Here is a 22496-nt window from a genome sequence, read left to right as displayed (position 1 = left end):
GTTCATAAATGTTGATTGATTTGGACACAAGCCTAGGCTAAATACAAAACTAAAATCATGAGACTATTGCTGGGTGTTTACTTTAAGGGTTTTGTGCAAATGAATCTCGAAGTAGCCCTACTACTGCAAAAAGAGCCAAGAGAAGTTGTTGTGGTCGACGCCTTACTGTAGCCTTCATTTTCTCTTGGCAGACAGACTGGAATGTAAAACTCGAAATTTACGCTCGACTTTAATGCTCCAGCAGCGTAAGTGACCGTTGTTAGAAAATTTGTAATCTCACACAGATTTACTGGCTATCACAACATATCACTTTGGTTTATAACATGGCATAAATTCAGTGTGTGTGTTTATGATCTAAGCAGTTTGTCAGGGAAATTTGGGAACCAGCCAATAAAGTTTCGACCACAGTGCAGAGATGCAAAGCAGCCGTTAAAGATGGATGCTACGTTTCACGTACAATATCCACTTTGATAGCCAAATACAGAGAAGATGAATATAACCTGATGTAGGCCTAGTCTGCGTGACGTTACTGTCAGCAGGTGCACCCTGCAGACAATTTGGCAAATTGATGACAGGTGTGTGAAATGAAATAGCCTAGCCTACACGATACAGTAGGATTTTGTGTCAGAGTGCAGGTCTAAGTTAGTGTATACATAATCGTTTAACAGAATACTGAATAAAACAATTATAATATTTTTCTAACCTAGATTAATTTGATTTATTTCACTTGTTTACTTTTCTACCTCATGGCGTTAATTATATGGCCCAATTAATGTGGGAAATAAAGGAAAACATAGTATGTGAATTGCAAAGTCTGACCCATATCTGAAGCATTTGCAATAGGCTACCCTTCAGTACCCACTGTTTGATGACGTCGAACCATAAGACTAGTGTTTGACCACCACTCGCGTCCCTTTAAAAGGCGTGGTGACTTCAGAATGTTACGTAGACAAGCTAATGAACTACGCAGAGTAGCTACACTCAGTGGAGATATTCGTGCCTTCCACAGTCACTGGACCTGCTGAAGTCTAGGCTACATACATTCGCGCGCTATTGCTGTTTGTAAGTGGATTCTGGTCTGACTGGCATTTTTGTCCGTTGGATAATTCGCATTTGGGAATCTATAGCTAGTTGCATAGAAATAAATACATCAGAGCGCTGACGGATGCTTATGGACCACAGTTATTGCTGTTGTGTATGCGTTCACGCTGTTTTATTTGGCTTGTAGTTAGGTAGCCTACGTTTTCCTTTTAAATCAACTGTAACATGGCCACAGACGAGCTGTCATCGAAACTCAGCCGTCGGCTGCAGATAGAGGACGGGGCAGAGGAGCCGGTGGCCGTTGACTGTACACACGAGAATGGAGCGGAGAAACCGAGCACTGCGAGCGCGGACTCCGAGTTGGGAGCTAAGCTTCAGCGGCGGGGGGAGCTGAACGACGGAGTGGGCGAGCACCATCAGCCTAGCATGAAGGTCTTCAACCCTTACACCGAGTTCAAGGAATTCTCCAGGAAGCAGATCAAAGATATGGAGAAGATGTTTAAACAGTGAGTTGCACGCACACACCCATCACGCTGCCTTAATGTCAGCTGATGGCATACCTCCTTGGTTCATCCTGGTTTCAGGCATGTCATCCTTCAACCGCCTCTTAGAATTTCAACCTCATTAGTTGGCATTTCAGCATGAGAGATGAGTAGAAGGGGCTGGTCAGGCCTCGATAGTCTAAAGACTTGTATAAATTCGGGAAGTGTATTTAGATGACCGGAAATCACGTAATTATACTACAGTAAATGTGTGTGAGATGGATTTATAGCCCTCTTGGCTAGGAGCTCTTGAAGTCCTCAGTAGTGAACAGAGTTTATCAGTGTTGCCCAGCCCCAACCGACAACCCCACCCATCTCTTCCATTCCTCTTGTCTGACCTCTTCTTCATCTTTCAGACTGTACTTGAATGATGCAGTAGTTTAGACAAAGCATGTTCTTTAACTTGCACTGTGTGAAACCTGTATTGACTTGTCATCTTACACAACCTGCCACATTGTAGCTGTTTAGTGGCTGTCTTTGTCTGTCTTCCTCTTTCAACTCCCCCCCCCCCCCCCCCCAACTGTCTACACAAGAGGTCCTGACTCATCTCAAGTCCTTTTCAAATCACACTGTTGCAGTGTGGATACTGTTGTGGCCGTGCCAATCATGTCCGACTAATTCCAAATGAACAAAACACAAATGTCCAGCAGAGAGCTGAAATGCAGGGGCCCAAGGGAGAGGAGGGCTCTTTGTCAAAGCCATCCCGGGGTCGTTGCCCAAAAAGCCCTTGGCGGAGCTGTATCTGGCAGCACAAGCCTGGTGAAACACACTTTCTGGTTTCAGAGAGGAAGCACTCGGGGAGTAGGGTGTTGGGCGGGCTGGGGGTGCCTGGGGGGAGGCGGGACATCCCACTCTCCTTGGTGAGTTCTGCTTCACCATGCCGACTCCCTAAACACAGAGGGTCTTTGTCAAGTGAGCAACCGCTAAGAGACTTGAGTACCGAAATGGAACAATTGCGTTCATTATGCCTCTGGAGGTTTCTGTAATAATTTTAGATTTGTTTCTAATATCGTAGACTTGTGAATTTAGGTGCACATGAAACCTTTCCACTTCTAGTCCTTGATTGTCTGCTGCACTCATTATAGGTGCATTTCTTCATCGCGTTGGATAAAAACCTTTGCTAAAATGTAAAGACGAAGCGTCCAGCTCCTCATTTTCCTTCATGCCTTCCTTGGAAATCATTGTCTTCAAAACAGGTTTTTAGTGTGTGTCACAGCCTCAACCATACATACCTGTCCTGGCATGAAGTCCTCCCCAAGTATGAGGCATCAACCTGCTAGCCCTGTGTACAGTACACCTTATTATAGTGTTCTTTGCAGCCACCATTGAGCAGTTTGTCTGATTCAGTTTGATTTCCTATCATCCCCTTTGGGGGGGGGGGGGGGGGGGGGTCTCTAAATAGCATGTCTGCCATACACTGTCTGTTGTCAGTGTGGACAAGGTTGCTGAAAATAGTATGTGATTGTCACAGTTTTTATATCTTTTCTAACGGCACCTCTGGTCTGCATTCTGCACTATTGTCCTTGGCATGAAGGACCGCATAAACAAGCCACATGCGTTGGAGGTTTGCGATGGCAAGTTGCAAGAGCCTTTTGAAAACCTCAGCTTTTAACACGATTGCCTACGGATATGCAGTTCCTTTCTAAAACCTCTGAATTTGACTGTGTATCGTCTGAGGCAAGGTTGCCAGTACCTGCGCTGGACTGACACAAAGGCTCTTTGTGTTCAAATACGCTCAATACGTCTGAATGTAACACCTACTTTCATTCACCGAGTTGTCTGTGCAATAAACAGTCTTTATTAGTCACAACCATAATTACACCCTTTTAAAATGGTTGCTGTCACTTTTATTGTTCCTTGAAGATGATTAACTATCCTTAATCCTTTATTACAAAGTATAAATTATATGATAAAATGTATAAAAATGCAGACAATGAAATTATAAATTCTTATTTTATATGACAACGTGATTAACGTATCGCTAGTTTATCATATGTGTACACAAAGCATTTGTCATTAGCATGCAGCCCAGGCACACCTACTGTGTTCTTTACAGCCTAGCCTACAGCGTTGTAAGACAGGTGATTTATATCAGGTCCTCTCTTTCATCTCTGTCTCATAAAATGGCTGTGCTTTCCTACAGCCTTAGGTCACGATTGGAGGCGGACAAGACAGCCCTGACTGTTGTTGCAAAACCGACTCCGAGAGCTTAAAACAAAACAAAGCTTATCTTTCTCTCGCTATCAGGTGAAGGCAACACCCTGGATTGTATGTCCGCTGTAGAAAAACACATAATTGCCGACCGTAATCGTGCACTGTGTGATAGCTGACCAAACCATGTGCCTCTTGATCCATGGCTTGCTGTCATATTAAGTACAGTGTGGGAATTCTTGGAGAACCACTTACTGGTTTTGTTCATGGAACTTTGAGTTGGCATGCTTAATGTCATTATTGCTGTCTTCGATAGGCTTTTACGGGAATGACCCGTCACTTCCACATACCTCCTCTACCATACGTGCGCACACACACACACACACACACACACACACACACACACACTCCATTGTAACCTGATGCACCATAGCTCACGCAGCCTCTCGTTGTCTTGATACTGCACGGCAACCACTGCACGGCAACCAGTGCAGCTAATCAGCTCCACAGGTCAAAGTGCAGTCCTTACCACTCGACCTGCTAGCCACTGCTAGGCCTCAGCCCGGCCCATAGCCCCTGCTCCCTCCCACCCACATCCTGCATCGGTGGGGGATTACCAGGGTGAGGATAGGCCATCCGCTAGCAAGATAGCATAAGCTCTCTGTCCAGCAGAGGAGATAAAGGCAGACAAGGAGCGAACAGAGCGACACGAGGCAGGTGAGAAATGGGGAGACAAGTCTGTTTGACTGGTCTGGTTGATAAGGAATGGGGATGAGGTTGGCGTGTGGTAAACAGTGCTACATGCTAGGCTAGCTGTGTACTACTATAGCATAGAGAGGACACTGAGGGGGAAAGTTAGCGTTTGATTAGTCAAGTTTCTGTGGAGGAGGGAGTGTCAGAGATGACTACATTTACATTTAGTCATTTAGCAGACGCTCTTATCCAGAGCGACTTACAGTAAGTACAGGGACATTCCCCCCGAGGCAAGTAGGGTGAAGTGCCTTGCCCAAGGACACAACGTCATTTTTGACTGCTGGGGAATCGAACCAGCAACCTTCTGATTACTAGCCCGATTCCCTAACCGCTCAGCCACCTGACTCCCTGACAACACGTCACACCCTGAAAGGAGAAGCTAAGTAGACATTTTCCTGTAAGGTCACTGGACTGTGTGGCCATAACCGCTCGTAAAACTGATTTGTGTCATAGTGAAGCTGAAGGTACTCCGCCTACTCTACAGATGACTGTCCACATGAAATTGTTATTAATTTAGTAGACACCCTTCATCCAAAGCAACGAGCAAATGCCGCATTTAGCAAGTACAGCAGGAGTTTAAGAATCTACATTTTAGAGTTCTGACAAGAGTTTCATTGGTCAGAATCAAGGAAGAGTCTGCCTACAAATGCAACCGTCTTTCATTGAGCTGTCGTTATTGGACAGTCTCTCATGCTGGATCAGAGCACACGCCCTCCAATGACTCTGCTTAATGACCCTTAGTGCTGGCAGTAGATCTTTCGCTCCTTTTCTTTCTTTGGGGACTCCTGTCACAAGGGATTTAATATAACTGACAGTGACGTTAACTTTAGGTCTGTATAATGGGGTTCTTCCTCATGTCCCCTGCTGGGGCCACATCCTGAGACACACTGGCTTTTCTGGGGGGGGGGCTGCTGGCTGGTGGGATCCCCTTACCTCCTTATAATGAGGTTAGATGAAAGAGATTAGATGATTAGCCTGTCTGCTGCCTAATATGGTTACTTCATGTATGATATCTCTTCACCATAATCCCCCCCCCCCTGCCACCACACACAGTAACATGTACCTGAAATCTTTGTTCGTGCCACAAATGCCTTCTAACAATGTTCATGGTGGACAGGTCTGCATAAACCCTTAGCCTCTCCACGGCCAAGTAATGTAAATCAGTTTCCCACACTCGTGTGTCCCCACCCTGCCCCTCTCTCCCACCACACGCACACACATACAGCCCACTGTTCCCTTGGCTCCCCTAAGCCCAGCTAGCACCATGCTACCACAGTTAAAAATATCCACTCTCTCAATCTGTCTATCCACGTTGGGCTGATCCAATCGCAATGCTTAAGAGCAACCGATTAGTCACCTGGTTCCTAATCCCATCCATCCAGGAGTGAAATGCACCATTCCTAGTTATCGTCCAAACAAACATAGATCTCACTCCGGAGCTCAAATGGACTCTCCCGTGAACGAGTCCCAGCTGTTAGGGCGGCGTCTATCTCCGAGGGTTACAGAACCAGGAACTCCTCTGTCAAACAGCCTTCTGATTGGTGGTCAGACATGTTCTGTTGTAAAATCCCTGGAAGGTTGAATTTGTGTGTAAGAGCTGGTCTTGGGTCAGATAATTCCCTCTTTAATTCAACCCACAGCCCTTATCAACTGAATGAGAAACTGCCCTGGAAACCTGCCCTGGAAGACTGAAATAGAATGCAACTGTCAAAGTCCACGTTTCAAAGTCAGTCTCATGAACCCTCAGGAATGCCATGTTATTTTTACTTAGGCTAATGATCAACTGCTATCCATGGACTGTTTGTATTGCCTAGGGATCACTCGGTCCATCATCAGACATCCTGTAAAGAGCATCTGAGGCCAAAATGAGTTATCTATTACCTGAGTAAATGATTATTTGATATAATTCCTTTCGAAGTGCAAAGCTAGCTTGCGAGCTTCTCATCTGTACGAAATCACATCAAATGGTTTTCAAGCCTGTTCTGCATGGACAGGGAATGGATTACAGGGCATAGAGAGACAAAGGCACCATGAAAATCAATACCGCACCGCCGCAGGTAAAGATCAGAGAGGAGAGGTTAGACTTCACCCTGATCCTGTAGCTCTGGGCAGGATATCTCCACCTACAGTAGCTGCCTTACTGGGATTGACTTACATTCTAAATGGATAATTTAGGCTATTTACCTTCTCTGCTTTTAAGATCTGGCTTTGCTTGTCTGATAGGAGGATTTGGATAACTTTTAGGTGATGATCGAAACAGAAAGGACTGGATTGGACAGCCATCTAGGTTAACACTTCAGACCAGAAAGACCACTGGCTCCGATGCTGTGTTTGCTCGCATCATGTCACACTAGACTGGAGCCAGGCTGAGGGAAGACCTGTTTCACTCCGACTCCCATCAGAAGCAGCTGCTGTGCGGAGGCCGAAGCAGAGCCCCCCAGTTTCCCACGGCCTTGACCCAGCCCACAAGACCCCTCCTCCCCCCCCGTGCAGGGTCGCATCTGGGCGGAAGTCCCACTCTTCCTTGATGGGTCTTGGCTACGCTGGGAAGCCCGGGTTCCCATCCAGCACTTGCACTCCCTTCCCTTGTCATGGAGTCCCCACAGAGAGCCGTGTGTGTGTGGGGGGGGGGGGGGGGCGGGACTGCTTTGACGTCTGCTTCCAAGGTATCCAGTTCAACCTCGGGTGCGACGCAACGAAAGGGAGGTTTCGGTGACTTGTCGTCGAGCGGTTCTCATCCCAAGTGTACAGGCGGGTGTCTGTCGGGGGATGGTGTCTTGGGAGAGTGTGATGATGTCGTGTGGAGAGCTGAAAGCTTGTCTGTGTGTTGGCATGTGGAGATCACGGCCTACTTGGCAGCCCCAGGGCTGGCTGAGTACTAGAGGAGAGTCAGCTCTGTCAACTGGGCTCTTCCACTAAGTCACGTAAAGATTGTCCCCTCACAGTTCAGCCGTTTACTTACTCATGTATGTTTTAACACAATTAAATACATTTTCGTCAACTTGTCAGTTTCCTTCTGCTGTTGTTGATTATCCTCAGTTGGTGGAGCTTTAGAGCAGTGGTTTGTGCTTTGTGTTGATAATCTCTAGCAGGTCTGGGGGCTTTAAGGATGCTATGTTTGTTTAGAGCCGTCTGCAGCCAGTCTCATGACAAATGAAATCTGCTTCCCAAGTGATGTCATCTCCCCTCACACTATCTTTAGCTACATGCTATTATTCGTTATTCTGCCATAACATCGCCCTCCTTCCCCCCCCCCTCTCTCTCTCTCTCTCTCTCTCACTCACACACACACACACTTCCAACCTCCTTACTTCATCTCTCTGTGACAAACACACTCATTCTCATTCCCTCAGTGTGTCTGATCAGTTGGGCGCGTAACGCGTCGCGTGCGCAGGCTGTCATAACCCTGCTGGTGTAGAGCAGCACGTTTTTCGATCAGGGCTTTCCCCATGCCCGGGCCTGCTCCGGTTATCTGTTGCCTGGCAACAGGGCTTAAGCCCCGGGGGGGCGCGAGGAGATTGGCTGAGAGAAGAGGGGGAAAGAGGGCGTGGCCAGGAGGATTGTGGGTAGTAAGCCACGCTTGAGTGTTGCACTCAGAGGGGATGGATGAACACTTACAGGGTTAAGGGAAGCCTGGCTCTGCGGATTCATATTTAGTGTTGGTCGTTTCTTTTGTATGCATAGTTAATCTGCCACTGCTACTGTTGGCGAGTCGCAGTAGGCTCTAGAGAGCGCGTGGCCTAGTTTGACTGAGTACAGAGGTCGTCCTTTACTATCTAGGCCGCCTAACTGTGATCTTCATTTTAATTTAAATCTGTCTTTGCAACTCGCCGTTCACAGCGCTGTACATGCTGTACAACTGAGTTGCATAGTTAGAATTTGATTTCACATACGTTATTTTTGTGCATGAATGACTTTGACAGTCAGTTAAATATGCCTACATTTGAATACTTTTTTTTCTTTTCTATAAGGCTTAACAAAGTCGTCGTGAAGTTTATTTCCAGCACACTACTGGGTGGTTTGTTTAACCACTACAAGCATGGGTTCAAGTGAAGCTTTACACAGTGTTGAGCTTCATTTAGAATTTAGGCCACCATAGCCGAGCCCTACATTTACATTTAGTCATTTAGCAGACGCTCTTATCCAGAGCGACTTACAGTAAGTACATTCAAGTACATACAAGTCATTTGGCACGGCCGGGAATTGAACTGGTAACCTTCAGATTACTAGCCCGACTCCCTAACCGCTCAGCCACCTGACACCCCACATAATGGAAAAAAGTTATTTAACAACACAAACAACATCTTAAATTTGATAAGCTACCCAGTGTTTGTGTCCGATTTCTTGCATGTCTGAACCTGATCACGATCCTTATTTACAGCAGAGCTTGTTGTAGCTTGTCAAGGTTTTACCTAGAAAGCTTTCCATGGCTCACCTCTCGATGAACTATCCAAGGGGTGTTTTGGTCTGCTGTCAGAATTATCTTTGTGCCAAATGTGGTGATTTCCTTTTAGAAAAAAAACGAGAGGTGCTGAGAACTCCCAAGTATCTGTCTGAACCATCGCAACGGCTCAATGTCGAGTGTGTGGATGTTGTATGTATCTCTGGATGGTCTCTCTGTGTCGAGTGTGTGGATGTTGTATGCATTTCTGGATGGTCTCTCTGTGTCGAGTGTGTGGATGTTGTATTTCTGGATGGTCTCTCAGTGTCGAGTGTGTGGATGTTGTATGCATCTCTGGATGGTCTCTCTGTGTCGAGTGTGTGGATGTTGTATGTATCTCTGGATGGTCTCTCAGTGTCGAGTGTGTGGATGTTGTATGTATCTCTGGATGGTCTCTCAGTGTCGAGTGTGTGGATGTTGTATGTATCTCTGGATGGTCTCTCGGTGTCGAGTGTGTGGATGTTGTATGTATCTCTGGATGGTCTCTCTGTGTCGAGTGTGTGGATGTTGTATGTATCTCTGGATGGTCTCTCAGTGTCGAGTGTGTGGATGTTGTATGTATCTCTGGATGGTCTCTCAGTGTCGAGTGTGTGGATGTTGTATATATCTCTGGATGGTCTCTCAGTGTCGAGTGTGTGGATGTTGTATGTATAGTTGGATGGTCTCTCTGTGTCGAGTGTGTGGATGTTGTATGTATCTCTGGATGGTCTCTCTGGGTGACTGGCTCAGCTGTCAGATCCCCCTCAGACAGAGGGGAGCAACCTTGTAAGACAGCAGCCAGACCTGATTACCGTGGGCTCCCTGACAGCCCATCTGCCCCACACAGCTGGGACAGGACCCCCCCCCCCCCCACCCCACCCACACACACACCCTTAACACAGCTCATTAGCGCTGCTGACACACACACACACACACACACACACATTTAATTCCAGACATGCACACACGTCACATGGGGCCACCACACGTGTCCCTCCAAAACACGCTTCAATATACCTCATCATTTATTCATACAGTACCGTGTGTGTGTGCGTGTAATATTCCCCTCTAAGTCAGATTGGTGAATGTTTGTTCCATGATCTAAATGATTGAATGATTTCATATGTGTTAAGTCCCAGAATGTAAGGACAGGAGAGGGGTTGTAGGTGTGTCAAGCTCATACCAGGCCTTTCCCTTTTGACTGTCTTCCAGTCATGCACCTGTGTTTGTTCTGTGTGTACAGGAGCTAAGAGCCAGTCTGACATGTTGATCTCATACCACATGCTGTAAAGTATCTGGTTCAAGTTCATATTAAGTTCAAGGTCAGTTTTTGTTTTTTTGTTTTTTCTCTCACATTTTTCATATCTCTGCTTTGTATATAGAGTTGTGAGTCTACCAAGGCAGTCTTTTGGTCTATCGTGTATGTGACTTGAGGAGAACTGGAATGTAGAGACAACGAATGACTGGACTAACTAAGCTGAAACCCAAAGATTTTTTTGAACTTGATCCTTAATTTTCATCCATGTCTAGTTTTGAGTCTCTTGAGATATGTTGGTGAGCCTGTTTTCACCCCAGTTCAGAAGTGGAGTCTGTTCTTACCAAATAGGGAGATTATTTCACCTCCTGCCTCTATGGATGCCAGAAAAATCTCTGAGGAAGTTTTGTCAAATTGCACTTCCTTATGGCTAGGAACAAGTCATGACCCAAATAGCAGATCATTACTATATTTCAATAAGTTCGGATAAGGTTTGTCATGCAGCTGGAAAGTGTTGCAGACATCAGCAAAAAGGAGAGCTTTGCTACCTGGTCACAGACTATATTAAACTTGTCTGGCTGTGTGTATGCTTGCACATGCAAAAAGCCCTGTTCCAAGTTCTATTTGAAGAAGTACTTGAATGGGCTGAAGTTCAGACGATATTGAGATCTCCTGTTGACCTTCGTCCCCATAGGGAGGAGAACTCCACATCCCTTCTGAAGTCAGGGAAAGTCCATCCCTTGTTTTTGTTACCCTAAAACAACACGTTTTGCAGTTTGGCTGCTCAGCACTGAAACTTGTCTTCGAAAGCACGCTGCTCAAAGCACATTTCCATCAGTAGTTTGTGTACCTCGATCCTAACGTGTTGTATGAATCACCATTAGCATGAAAAGAGGGTAAAACTGGGCTCTCGTCTAGACATAAACAATCTGCTTGCCGAAACAAGCATTGGCATGAAAGGAAGTCTTGGAATTTGTGCATGTCTCTTCAGCAGAGCTATAGGAGGTCTGGACACGTGCTAGAACCCTCTCTCTCAGCCTGACAATGTCATATCCTCGCTGGGCTGGGGTACTTGTCTCTGGAGGGAAGCGTGAGTGTTTACGTTTAGCAGGGGCCACCCCTCACGGAGTAACAGAATGTGCTGAATGCTTCCTGTGTCGTGAAGATTGTCCAGATGAGAGGGGGAGAGAGAGGAGGGGAGGGAGAATGGAGAAAAATGTCAACATGAGAGAGGGTCTATGAGGTGAAAGGGCACAGATGAAGACAGACGAATTACTGGAAACCATGCCCTCTGCTTTTTATTAATCCTTTACAGGATCCATTTTGAAACATCATCCAGGTCGTGAGACCTAATCTGGACTTCCGGAGATCTAATTCAACACAACAATGGTGCTCTCCCGCTAGCTTTTGCAGTGCCGATCTATGAGCAGTCAGGAACACAGTTCTGTACAGATTGATCGGCCCCCCTCGGATTCTGACCTAATTTAGATGGCCAGAAAAGGAGCTGAGAAAGATGACAGGTTTCACTGTGAACCACCTCTGTTTGAGACTGCAGTAGTGAACGGTTTGTGTTCTCCGTCTTTCATAACCCTTAGACTGAGTCATTATCACATCATACCCCTGTAAGTTCTACTTCGACATACATTACCATTCCGGTAACCACCCTATTGGTTAACCACTGAAATGTATTCGAAATCCAATACAAAAGTGTAGTCTAAACCTGCGAAATACCAAGCCGCACCACCTGGCTTCAGGTGCTGATCATCCTTCAGTGTATGCCTTTGCAGTTGCTTACGTGAAGTTAAGCAAGCAAAAGGTTAAGTAAGAAAGAAAAAAAAAAATAATGAAGAAAAGTTGTATTTTATTCAAAGTTTTCTGTTTTAGAAGTCTGGGACATGTCACCATTACTGAACGTGGGAGATACAACTGTGTCTGATTGGTCTCTGATTGGTCTCTGTTTTCGTCTCTGTCTCTCCCTCTTAAGTACGTACTGGCACGGCTACTGCTGCATTGTGGGCTAGAATCTAACAATGGATGAAAAGAGAGGTTTAGTTTGCCAAAAAGAGAGATACAGCAGCTCCTAAATTACTATTCTGGATGTGTAGTTAGTGGGTTTGGAGAGCTATATAGGGGGGAGGTGTGTGTGAGAGAGAAAGAGAAAAGAAATCTGCAAGTGTGACTGTTTGCGAGGGCCTCACCCCAGACCGCCATGGTCCACAATAAAAGGTACCCGTTGCCATGACTACCCTAGCCGTTGGAGAGCAAGGGAGTGGAGAAAGAGGGAGAGGAAGTGGTTGCAGACATAATGGGCCAAACAGGAAGCCGGCCCTTTGGTTGGTCACAGTGCTTCCTCATTCATGAGTGGGCTGGTTTTCTCTGGTTCCTTCTGAGTTTCATTCCCTTGTTCAGGTGCATTTACCGGCACTGTCATCATTCCCACCACACCACACCACACGCACTCCTGCACACACACACACACCACTGTCAATCTTGTGTGCCTCACACTCCCCTCATACACACAAACACTCACTCTCACACACACACAGCTCCACTCTGCCTTGGCAGGAGCCCAGAGTTACCCTAGCCGGACCCAGACCCCCTCCCCTGTGTCCTGGGGCCTGTGTGTGAGCGGGGCTCTGCCCATGCCAGCCTGCCTGCACAGATAAACACTCCGCCGACTCCCATTGGACCGGGGATAACTCCCTCCTTTGTCTTGCTGCCTGGCTCAGGACACTTTCACTCATGCTCAGTCCACTTCACTTCTTTTCCCTCGCTCTCTTTCTCTAAACGAACTCCGCCCTCATTCTGACTGACTTATCACCCACATTTTCTCTTATAACTCTCTAAATCTAACTTTTTTTTTTTTTTAAGTCTCTTTCTGGAAGGAAGTTGATGTGCTCATGGCTGGAGGAAACCACGTCTGTCAGCAGCAGACGTGAGCAGAGTCTTGCAGCAGTATGACTTATCTCTCATCTATTTCCTCAATCAGCCTTTGCTCTGGTCTGACGCAGCCCCTTGGTGGAAAGGCCAGGGGTCACGGTGATGCATGTTCAAAGCTCAGGGTTCAGGCTAGGATGAGGGGGAATGCAGGTGTTTGTTTTATGGCTTTGTAGGAAAGTGGTGGGTGGGTGTATGACAGGAAATAATGCTTTATTTGCGTAGATCAAATTCAACACTTTCGCATTGCTCAGACCACTACCTCCCCCACCTTGGTCAACTGTGTGTGTGTGTGTGTGTGTGTGTTGCCTCTGGCAACAGTGCTGAAGGCACACCATGTCTCCTTCTTCCTAATCTACAAAAATCCTCCCTCGCTCGCTCTTTCTCTCTCCCTCGCTCGCTCTTTCTCTCTCCCTCGCTCGCTCTTTCTCTCTTCCTCGCTCTCTCTTTCTCTCTCTCTCCCTCGCTCTTTCTCTCTCGCTTTCTCTCTGCCCTGGAGTGGACCGTAGCATGACTGCGACGCTCAAACTTGACCTCAGCAGTCCTCCAAACCCTTCAGGGCGAATGCTAGTCTCACTGATTTGGATACATCTGGCTGGCCGCCACCAGCACAGACTCAAGTGTCAGAATGATGACTCCAGTGCCAGATGAGATATGACCAACCAGGACAGAGAAGCTGGGCCAATTCCAGAAACTGGATAATCCTTTCTTCAAGGATTAGGGATGTTCAACGAAGAACTTCCTAAAAAACTGTGTATTATGGGGCTCACTGGGTAGAGCGCGTATCATACAGGCTGAGGCCCCAACACAGCGACCCCGGGTTCGATTCCAGCTATAGACGTTTTGACATGTCTTCCCCTCTCTCCCATACATTTACTGTCTCTCTGTGACTGTCCCATGAAGCCATAAAAATATCTAAAAAGGGAGTCAGTTGGCTGAGCGGTGAGGGAGTCGGGCTAGTAATCCGAAGGTTGCCAATTCGATTCCCGGTCATGCCAACTGACGTTGTGTCCTTGGGTAAGGCACTTCACCCTACTTGCCTCGGGGGAATGTCCCTGTACTTACTGTAAGTCGCTCTGGATAAGAGCGTCTGCTAAATGACTAAATGTAAATGTAAAAACTCTTGCCATTTAGGTGATGCAAATTAGCTGAATATATGTCACTTGGTAAGAATGGTGGTAACGCGTATTGAGAACTATGGATAAGAGAACTTTGCATTGTCCTGAGGGAGGAAGCAGCAATATAAGTTAACAAACGAGGGCTTCCTAGTTCTAACTGTACAATCCTCTTACTCCCCTTTGTGGTCACCTGTGGTACTACACCCCAATCCCTAACACCACTCTTTTGAGAACTAGCTACAGTAGAAACAAAGCAGTATGGTGCTAAGATGGTCAACACTCCCATGGCGCTCACGTACATGGATCAGTGTCAGGTGTTGAAATTCTAACAGTTAGCAGGCTAAACATCTGTGTGTGTGTGTGTGTGTGTTCAGGTACGACGCAGGGAGGGATGGCTTCATCGACCTGATGGAGCTGAAGCTGATGATGGAGAAGCTGGGTGCTCCTCAGACCCACCTGGGACTGAAGAACATGATCAAGGAGGTGGACGAGGATCTGGACAACAAGCTTAGCTTCAGGGAGGTAAGACTGGGAGGGGAGGGGAGGGGAGGGCAGGGCCCATACGAGAGGGTCCTCTACAGGCTAAGCCATAGCCTGTAGTGTAAAATGTAGAACTGACAAATTTAGAACTCTAACTGTAGAATGTAGAACTTGCACGGTAACATATAGAACTCGAGCTTTAGTACAAAGAACTGAAATATATCAGTTTCAGACACATGCAGCAGGTGTCCAGGATGTATTCTGCATTTACATTCTTACCTCTCTCTCTCTCCCTCTCTTTTCCTCTCAGTTCCTGCTGATCTTCCGGAAGGCGGCGGCGGGCGAGTTGCCTGAGGACAGTGGGCTCAGTGTTCTGGCTCGCCTCTCTGAGATTGACGTCTCCACAGAAGGAGTGAAGGGAGCCAAGACCTTCTTTGAAGCCAAAGTGAGTCCACACCCCTGGGGGTCTTTCTGCTACTGGGGAAGTGCCTACCTGCGGCTGTTTACTGGCTCAACCCGAAGCTTCAATGGCTCATTTTGTAGTTTTGTTTGATTCACCCGCAGTCTACTGTTGAAACCCATTCCTCGTCTTGCTACAACTCCGTACGTATATCTCCGTAGGTCCAGGCCATCAACGAGGGCAGCCGCTTTGAGGCGGAGATCCGTCAGGAGCAGGAGGAGAAGAAGAAACAGGCCGAGGACAGGAAAGTGAGACAAGCTGCTTTTAAGGAGCTGCAGTCGGCCTTCAAATGACCCACGACGCCGTCGCTCTCCTCTCTCCCAAAAACGCTGCCCCACCCCGCCTGTCCTCCCCTCCTCCTCGCTAACTGGCTCTGTCGGTTTCATCAATGTCTTTGTGAAAGCTCCCATCTTTTATTATATGCAAGGCATTTGGGACGAGAGTCAGGTACTGACTTCAAGCCCTGTGCGGTTACTCACTGATCTGTAACTCAATGGATTGGACGGTTCACATGTCTGTTATGTCTACTGTTGGTGGGAATTTTCACCTCGTCACAATGTTAGCACTGTTGTTGGTTAGGTTAGGTACTGTATTTGTGTGTAAAAATGGTTTCAGACAACCCATTCTTTAAATTCTTTCTAGTGATGTGATTCTAGTTTGAGGTGTAGTTGGTATTTCAGGGAGGGAAAAAAAACATATCCAATCCATTGTGTTAGTTGCTATCAGTGGCACAAGCACTCACTAGGCTCACTGTACATTATGTCATTTCCTGTAGGAAGTCGGAAACACTCTCAAAGACATGCAAATCACTGTACCCTGGCAGTGCCCTAAAAACCTCACCTGCCAGTGCAGCATTACCTTGTTTGAGAGGGAAAACATACATACAGGTGCACATTGTTTTCACTTGGCACGCAATCCCATTCTAATGTAGATTAGCTAAATGTTCAACATGTAACGTTCAAAGCCTAATATAGTTCTATATTTGTAATGTTCATTTATGGGGGGGGGGGGGGGGGGGGGAGTGTGGTGAGTGTGGCTTGGTTATGGGCATGGAGGTCTTTGCATGCATGGTGGTGGTATTTTTTTGAGCAGTGTGTTTTGCATGGACACTGTGAGGGTCTGACAATCTTAACGCCACAAAATGGTTCCCTAGCTTGAGTGTGATCTGTCTTCTACCTAAACTACTGACCCACAATGCCATCCCTGGCTTACTCCTATGAAAGAATCAGACATCTTTAGAGTGTGATTATTACCTTGCTACTATTGCTTGTCAAAATATTGACATATCTTTCTTATGGGAAGTATGGTTGTGGTGGGTATAGGTGACATTAAAACCTTTCCTTATCTGAACTTGATCTTGAACTTTGATACTGTACTTACGCTCTGCTACTTCACCGTGCTAGTTCTAGTGTAGAACCACAACACAATGTGAATTATCTCCAAAATGTCTGTTTGGATCCAAAATGGCTACTACTGTGTGTCTTTAATCTCGGGCTAGACGGCACGTGCTTAGAATCAGGAAGTCTTGGGGAACTAACTGTTGTACCACTGGAACTCTGAACGATGGTTCTTGTTGCGTGGCGTGGTGGAAGGAGTTTGGCTGGGGTGGTTGTCCAGGTATTAAAGGAACCCTGTGTTTGCTGATTCCGGTTTAAATTAGGTTTCCTGGAATAGTTGTACTGTAGCTTTAAAAGTCCGTCATTGCTGTTTCATTGGTGTCGGGGAACTCATCCATCGCTCATTTGATCTGTTCAATCCTTTTCAAGACCGGAACCACCAAACACAGGGTTAGAGAATGGCAGTCGGTGAATCCATAACTCTGATGCAAAATTAGTTTCACCCCTGCTTGATTCCCCTGTGATCATTTTGAGCAAATTGAATATTTGAAGGTCCAGATACACTCTGTGGTTTTAGCTGCTGTAACTCGAGCAGACCTAATAGGTCGTAGTCACGATTTATACTCGTTTTGGAGAGTGACCGTATCTAGAGAATCCTTAGGTATGCTTTCATTTGACATCATAGAATGGCTTTATGATACTAATTTAACCAGCTCACTCAGTAACAGATTTATAATAAGGAGCAGAATGTACAAAGTGTACCGTAAGACCTGCTTCTATGAAATGCATTTTAATTGAATTGCTCCATGGCCTGCAGAATAGGAGTACAATATCAAATGAGGGAAATGGTTGTTTTAAACATTAGATTTCAGCGTTTGTGAGCTTTCGACCTTGTGTTCTAGACGGTATTATCAGCTGAAGACTTGGCAGCAAATCACAGCACAATTCAACTGAGAGCTTGTGTATAAAGAATATAATATTTTTTCATGACAATAGAATTTAAAATGCTTTTAGTTTTGTATGGTGTGGGGTTCTGTGAAATGTTCTGCATACTTATGGGTGTTGTCCACAAGCTGGTCTCCTGGTTTAAAAAAAGATAAAGGGGAAGAAGAAAAAGCACCCCCACTGGTTAGTCAACTTCCTGGTGATAGGTGATTGGCCAGTTCTTATTCTGTGTTTAATTATAGAAAACTAGACATTGCTTTCCTTATGTGATTTGGAGACTAGTTTATGAACAGTAATTTGTGTCAAAATGTCATTTGGATTTGTTATACTCTAAACCTTTCTTGGTTCTGACCTTTGACATGCAATTTATTCCATGTTAGCATACTGATCCAATACAAATCACTGACTTTGTTGGAGTTTGGGTGCATATTCTCAATGTAGGGACCAGGGTTATTCATTCCTCACTTTCTCATTTCCTGTCTTTCTCCCATGTGTATATTCTCCCTCCGTCTTGTCTTCATTCCTACGGTGACATTGTGCCAAAAAACAAATGCTGATCCTGTGTCCCTTTCATTCCACTGCTAGTCACATAAATGTTGCATGGATAACATTCTAGGACCTTTATGATTTACAGTAGTGTGATAGAAGTCATGCTCAGGGTACAATACAGTAATACTAAAATGTTGGTAATGGGACATTGTTACAATGTTATACATTAAACAAGTTGGACATCATTATGCATTATAGTATGAATTCATTGCCAAGGCGAAGTTTTAAATCCACGTTCAATCAGGGTTGATTTTGCAAATGGGATTTGCTCCACAAGATTTGTGGAACTAGTCTCAGTTTAAGAACGTTTCACTGTTAAAGGTTAAGGACAGAACTTTTCATATTCTGAAGATTTGGCTTTGTTTTGTTTGTGTTATAATTAAGTCTTCTTTTTTCAAGGTCTTTACTTTTTCCACATACTCCTTTGTGATCTTACTTGCAGGCATTGTCAAAGTCTTGTTTTTACAATGTGTTATGGTATTGTGTTCTTGTAGACTAACGATGATGAGAAAACAAATGAGGCTACTCTATAAAACACATTTTATTTTAATTTTCTTACTAAAATGTATGAGTATTCTTGTGGCAATAAATAAACATTTAATTTGAAGTGTTTTTCTCTGTGTGAGAATAATAATAATCTTATCCCGGTGTGTAGCTAGCCTATAGGAGAATGAACCGACAAACAAGCATTTTCGTCAAATGCTTTTTCTAAATTTGTGGCACAAGTCTATAAAACAGGTAATGTCAGTCAGACAGTATGAATTCACTCTACTAAAGTAGTGAAGTAGTGCCCCGTGTGGTAGATTTCCAGAATTACATTCACGTAGGTCCGTAAATGAGAGTGGCACGTTCGGTCCTCTCAGGTAACGAACAGCTCGTCACACTCGGTAGTATCGCTGTCCACCTAGGGTGATGCCTTCTGTTTGCAGACAAGGGATAATACATGAAACACTGGCGCAGCACAGGTAAGTGGGAATGATTGTTATCCTCCTTGTAAAAAGTATCTTCATAAGTTTATAACAAACTTATTGTTCTTGTGGTGTCATGTGAAATGACTCTTATGAAGTAAATTATAATTCTGAGGGTTTATTTGAATGCCAGTAAATGTGGACAAAGCAAAGAATTTTGCATTGAAGAGATATTATTTCCGAAACATTTTTTTTAGTCATGATTCAGTAAATGGTACTAAACGGGACTGATGTTTACGTTCTTTTGAACAACTGATACTGTAGTGTAGTAATTGTCCTTTGAATTGATAACACTGACTGTCGTGATGTGGTGGAAATTCATCATTGAATACCTGCTGTGTATATATAGTTTTCAACCGCTGTTTTGAGCTGGTTAAGCAATTACCTGATCCAAACCGTCTGGATTTCGATCTCAGGTATTCGCTCTCTCTTTCCTCTTCTCCCGTTCTATTTCAGCAGTCAGATGACAGTTTTGTCATCGAATCTCTGTCACCACCGCTGTTTCCCCTGTCCGTAACCACCCGTTTGAATGAACGATCCACATACCCACCAGATGATTAATTATACATCCCCACTTTAGGGATACCCTTTCTCCTATCTCTTTCCAGCTACCTCGCTCACCGCCCCTCTTTCATTTCAATCTGTCGGTCCTCTTTGCATCCACCCGTCATCACCTACGTTCCCCCCTCCCCTCTGCAATCCCCCCTCCCCTCCCCCACCACGCAGGTTCCCAGCATGCAGCAGGAGCTGTGGCTGAGGGCCCAGTCTCAGGTGCTGTCCTCCATCGTGCCGGTTTGTGCCCTGAGAGCTGCTGCTGCCGCTGCCGCCACGCACGACTCCGCCCACAACTCCTCCCACAACTCCGCCCACACCCTGAGAACCGCTGACCCGATCCCCCAGCCCACGATGTCAAAGAGCGGCCCGTCTCCTAGCAACAGTCACCACGCGCCCACCTATCCCCTGCCGCCCCCGAGGACCCCCAACCTTGGCCTCCGGAGTCGGACCCTCAACAGCCCCCATCCACAGAGCCTCCACCATAACCGAGGTCAGAGCACCAGGGCAGAGGCCCTGAGGCCTGGGGGCATGGAGGTCACAAACGCAGATGTTTGTGTGTTGATTCACATTTTAAATTGTATTCATTTAGCAGGTACTTTTAATCCAAAGTGATATTCAATTTTTGGGGGAATGTTACTATGAGTTACATTCATGTAACATCATTGGACCATCATTAAATCTACACTGTGTGTGTGCGCGTGCGTGTGTGTGTGTAAGAGCCCTTGTGTGTATGCATGTGTTTGTATGCATGTCGTGTCTGAGCGTGTTTCATGTGCGTTGTGTATGCTTGTGTGTACGTGTGTGTGTGTTTCCTAGATAACGGAGTCAGAGGGGAGTTCAAGCGCAGCAGCTCTGTGGAGAACCTCTCTGGACAGACCAGTTCCCTGAAGAACTCCAGGACACACCAAGAGCTTCATAAAGAACTGCTGCTGGCCCACAAGAAGTAGGCACCACAGACATGAACACTAAGCACACCCACTACAGGGACGCAGCCAAAGGAAACAGAGATATAAGCAGCCATAAACATCGCCTTTTGGTGTGTTACATATTTTGTGTGTAGAATTAGTGCACTCTGCATTGATGGAATGAGTGCACTTTGCATGAGGAGATAACAAGTGTGTGTTTTTATTCATTTACATTTACATTTAGTCATTTAGCAGACGCTCTTATCCAGAGCGACTTACAGTAAGTACAGGGACATTCCCCCGAGGCAAGTAGGGTGAAGTGCCTTTCCCAAGGACACAACGTCATTTGGCACGGCCGGGAATCGAACTGGCAACCTTCAGATTACTATTCCTGGAATGACAATCATTCTGTGATCCTGGCTTTGTGGAAGGACTGTATCTGACCATCCTTGAAAAGCACAGCTACATTACCTTTCACCCGAGTCTCTCTTCTCCTGTGCTTGTTTCATCAAAAATGTATGAGCGTCTCTCTCTGTGTCTCTGGCTGGTGCTCTCACACGGGCTGCAACAGTACACCCTCTTTTTTTTCCCTGTGGCGCTCCACTTCTTTCTGGGCCACTGGGAGCGAGGACCACAGTAAAGCGATATTTACACTGACAATGATTGACCCGAAGCAACAGATGCACTTCTTATATGACTCTGTACAGCTTGAATCAATCACTGAGTGATTGGAACAGCTTTCAGGGACCTTTGAGCGATATTGACAGTTTTTAATCTAGTTTTGGAGGAAGTTGTTCTACACGCTTGTAACTATCACTTTGTAAAAGAAAAAAAAAACATATGGTCAATATTCCATGTTGCCAATGACATTTGGCTGGTGTATTTACATTTGACATTTGGCTGGTGTATTTATTTAATGCTGAGGTAATAATTATAATATGCATTATAATGGTATTAGCATGTAGCTGGATGGTAAAAGTAGTCTCTGGAGTCCTCCACAAAGTACTGTAAATGATCTGTTTGTGTTGCCCCTCTATCTACTCCTATCCTATCTTAGTCTGTGTACCTGGACCCTGAGTCAGTAACGAAGAACCTCCAGAGATAACACTGTGATACAGTGAGACTGAAAGCCACAGTCTAACCTTGGCCGTGTGCTTGTCCTCCTATGGGCCCAGGGGTCTGGGGCTGAGCAGCAAGCCGGAGCTGCACCAGGTCCTGGAGAGGAGGAAGAGGGAGCAGACCCAGAAGGAGGAGGGGGAGCAGGCCAGGACTCCCCTGGAGGAGGTGCTTCTCAAACGGCAGCAGAAACACCTGGAGGTAGCGTGGAGAAACGCCAGGCCACATCTGCCACCTCTGTTCAATATAGACAGGTTTCGAAATGAAGGGGGAGTGTGTTGGGGCCCGCCAAATGTTTTATCTTCATAACATGTCAGTAGTGCTTGAATTACAAGAGTGAATATCAGGTAGGGTAATATTAAGTTAAAGTTTAAAAAAAAAAAATTCCAAACGTGATTTTTTTTTATCAAAAAGTGTACAAGATACAGATAAGACAGCAAAAAAATTCTATATATATTTTATGAAGACATTTTAGGGGACCTCCCAAGAGTTGTGGGTCATTTCGATCCCTGAATATACAGACCTTTAAGAGAAATCGCTTTTTGAATTGTTGTTTTCACTGTTGGGATGGCATGAATACAAATGCTGAGTTATCCTCAAATCCCTAGAGAGAGAAGCAACAGGAGGAAGAGCAGCAGGAAGAAGCCCAGCTGTTGGAGTTTGTAAGAGTCCGTCAGAACCTGAGGAAGATCCACACGGCATTCCAAAAGGCCACAATCTCTCATACAAGCACAGAGGACTCAGAACAAAATGACTGAATCTGTCGGTTACTACTTGTGTTGACATGAAGTAGCATGTTTCCCTCTCCCAACTTCTTCTAAATGTCTTCCTTTAACTTGTACCAAAATTGAAAGTGACATTTGTTTATGTGCAGGTCAAAGACACATGCAGTGTGTGCAAAGACATACACCCGGCAAAGTTTAAAAGATGAGTCCGGTCCGATAATTTTTTGTAATCGTGAACA

General features: G+C 45.6%; 1 protein-coding gene across 1 annotated transcript; it reads left to right on the top strand.

The window, feature by feature from the left end:
• Positions 1–984: 984 nt before the first annotated feature.
• efhd2 (EF-hand domain family, member D2) lies at positions 985–18600 on the top strand. The gene is made up of 4 exons (XM_067240541.1): positions 985–1547; positions 14592–14739; positions 15008–15142; positions 15319–18600. The coding sequence occupies exons 1-4, from the start codon at positions 1267–1269 to the stop codon at positions 15448–15450; spliced, it is 696 nt and encodes a 231-aa protein (XP_067096642.1). The 5' UTR covers positions 985–1266; the 3' UTR covers positions 15451–18600.
• Positions 18601–22496: the final 3896 nt, after the last annotated feature.

This window comes from Osmerus mordax, chromosome 7, assembly GCF_038355195.1.
Source record: "Osmerus mordax isolate fOsmMor3 chromosome 7, fOsmMor3.pri, whole genome shotgun sequence".
Taxonomy (NCBI): Eukaryota; Metazoa; Chordata; class Actinopteri; order Osmeriformes; family Osmeridae; genus Osmerus; species Osmerus mordax.
Note: the sequence above shows the minus strand (reverse complement) of the source record. Positions and strands in the feature narration are given on the sequence as shown.